The 2495-nt window shown below is 65.4% G+C and overlaps 2 protein-coding genes across 2 annotated transcripts in view; both read left to right on the forward strand.

Moving 5' to 3' along the window:
- Positions 1–312, forward strand: part of CHLNCDRAFT_134612 (expressed protein) — a gene marked incomplete at both ends in the record, with an annotated part of 1945 nt that extends 1633 nt beyond the window's left edge. Inside the window, one exon of the mRNA XM_005842665.1 lies at positions 36–312. Coding sequence (XP_005842723.1) covers positions 36–312 — 277 coding nt within the window. The remainder of the gene's footprint in view (positions 1–35) is intronic.
- A 1467-nt stretch (positions 313–1779) lies between these two features.
- Positions 1780–2479, forward strand: CHLNCDRAFT_134614 (expressed protein; the record flags this gene model as incomplete). Its single annotated transcript, XM_005842666.1, has 2 exons — positions 1780–2157; positions 2363–2479. Coding segments are annotated over 2 exons (495 nt in total), but the record flags the coding sequence as incomplete, so codon positions are not given.
- Positions 2480–2495: the final 16 nt, after the last annotated feature.

Here is a 2495-nt window from a genome sequence, read left to right on the forward strand (position 1 = left end):
CCCTGAGCCGGGTCAGCCCCCCCCCCTGCTTGCAGGCGCGGCCACATTCAGCACGAGCACCACGTGCTGGGCAAACCACTGGAGCAGGTGATGGACCGCGTGGGCCTGAAAACCAAGGAGGTGGCGGAGCGGTATGCCCACCGCGGGCGGCACCAGGCCAGGCTCCGCAAGCAGCAGCGGCTGGCGCAGCAGGGTGTGCGGCGCGTGCGGCAGGGGCAGGCAGAGGCAGGGCCCCCTAACCGGCCCGCTCCCCTGCGGTCAACCACTCTGCGTGCGCAGCTGCGGCAGCTGATCGAGGGCTATTCTGCCTAGTCCCAGCCTGTGCCACTCTTAGTGTTACATGCCATGCCCATGTCTGGTGCCGTGCATGTAATGCCTGCTCAGATCCATGCATCCCGGTCCCAAATGATCACGGCCAGCCGCACTCGATACGAGGGGGCCTTGGGCTTGCCCGCCCGGTTAGGCACACGGGGCCCCGCCTTGAACAAGTCCGCCTGGTGCGGCAGGTCCAGCACCTGCTTGAGCGGGGCGCCCAGGGACTCCAGCTGGAAGCGCCAGCTCTTGGGCCAGACGGGGTACACCAGGGCGACATCCACCCGCTCGTCCACAATTTTGGCAACGATATCCGCCATCCGATCGAAGGGGCCGTTGCAGAAGCAGGTGCGCCTGGTCTTCGTGCCCTCACCCAGCGCCCAGGCCCACTGCTGGGCAAAGGCATTGACGCCCAGCGAGCCGGGGCAATAGTAGCGGGAGTAGAAGCTGCCAGGCACCTTGGTGGACTCAGCGTCAGCAAACAGATCCACCTCGATGCGGCGGCCATGCGCCGCCACCGCAGGCACCACCACCTACAACATGGGCGGGGCAAAGCCTCACCAGCGGGGACTGGCAGGGGGCGTGGCGGCCTGCGGTGCATGCGCACGCTCTCCCCCGCTGCCTCCCTGCGTCTGCAGCCCGACATGGCGCCAAGGGCCAGCACCGCTCACCTGGCGGTACACCTGGTGGTTGAGCAGCCACTGAGAGCTATCGTGCACCTTGGACAGCGCATCCGCCAGCTCTTGGTGTGGCATGCTGCGGGGGCGCCACACCACTTCCAGCTCAATGTCATGCTCCAGGCAAAGCTCCCAGATGCGGCAAACTTCTGGGAACACGGATGGGCAGCCCTTCATGCCATTGATGGCGTAAGCACCAGATTGGCTGTCGCTCTGGTACTGCAGGCGCTGGTGGCACAGGGCGTCCGGCCGGCGGGCCAGCGCTTCCTCCAGCAGCACACGCAACACCAGCACCTCGCGCAGCGTGCTGGAGAAGTTCCCAGCACGCAGCTGAGCCAGCTCCTCGGTGGTATAGTCATGCACGACGGTGCAGATCCGCTCCAGCAGCCCCTGCTGCCAGGCCTCCTCCGCCGCTGCCAGCTGCGCGGGCGGGGCCCCACCCGCCAGGGCAGCCATCAGCTCCCGGGTGGGTGTGAAGCCTGCCACGCTGGTCTCTGAAGCGTCACCCACCATAACGACGGCCGGGGTCATGCGCTTGATCATGCGGCGCCCATTGTACTGGGGGACTGCCTTCAGGCACCAGCGCAGCGCCTTCTCCAGCTCCGCAGGCGACTCAAACAACTGATCCAGACCCGGCATGTGCTGCCCGCTGATGTGGCACCTCCCCCGATTCGTCTGGCTCATCAGGCACGCTCTCTCCCGCGATCCCTCCCTTTCCTTCGCCTTTCAGAGTCTCTAAGGCTTCTATTTCTCCCCTCCCGCACCCCGCAGCTGCCGCAAATTTAAAATTATGAACCAACCTGTCATCCTTTATGCCTTAGAACGGCGCCAAAACGGCGCCAAGAATGTGTTTCTCACTAAGTCAGATGTAGAGGGCATCATCCGGATCAAGCAGGGCGACCAGCAGGCGCCCTCAGGCCGGCGGCGGCGGGGTGCGGGAGGGGGGGCGGCAGTGCAGGGCGGCACCAAGAACTACAGCAAGAAGGTGCTGCAGTTCTTCCAGGTGCTGAAGGGCGCTGGCGGTCAGGACATCCTGTGCCGCTGCGTCAAGCGCAGCGGAGAGTGGCGGTGGTGCCCCGTGGTGCCGCTCGAGGAGCTGCCCCGAGTGATCAAGGAGCACCACGAGCGGGCGACTGGCTTCAGCGGTGTGGAGAAGCTGTACACACATGTGAGTGATACAAGGGGTGCAATGCTGCCGCCAGACCAACTGGAGAGTGCTCTGCATCAGGCAGCAACCGGATGCATCGCAGCAAGCACGGGGGGTGCGGCACGGCCAAGGTGGCGCTGCCCTCCTCTCCATCTATCCCTCCTTCCCTCCCTCACGCCGCGCACTCCCCTGGTCCTCCTTTGCTGCTCTGCTGCCTTTCCTGCAGCTGGCCTACAACGCACCCACCGAGCTGGCAGCTGGTGCTGACGGCAAGGTGCCCTTCCTCTATGGCCTGGAGGGGTTTGACCGTGCCGTGATCAGCATCTTCATCTTGGGCTGCCCCGTGCGTGCCGACCAAG

This window comes from Chlorella variabilis (assembly GCF_000147415.1).
Source record: "Chlorella variabilis unplaced genomic scaffold CHLNCscaffold_119, whole genome shotgun sequence".
NCBI classification, from domain to species: Eukaryota; Viridiplantae; Chlorophyta; class Trebouxiophyceae; order Chlorellales; family Chlorellaceae; genus Chlorella; species Chlorella variabilis.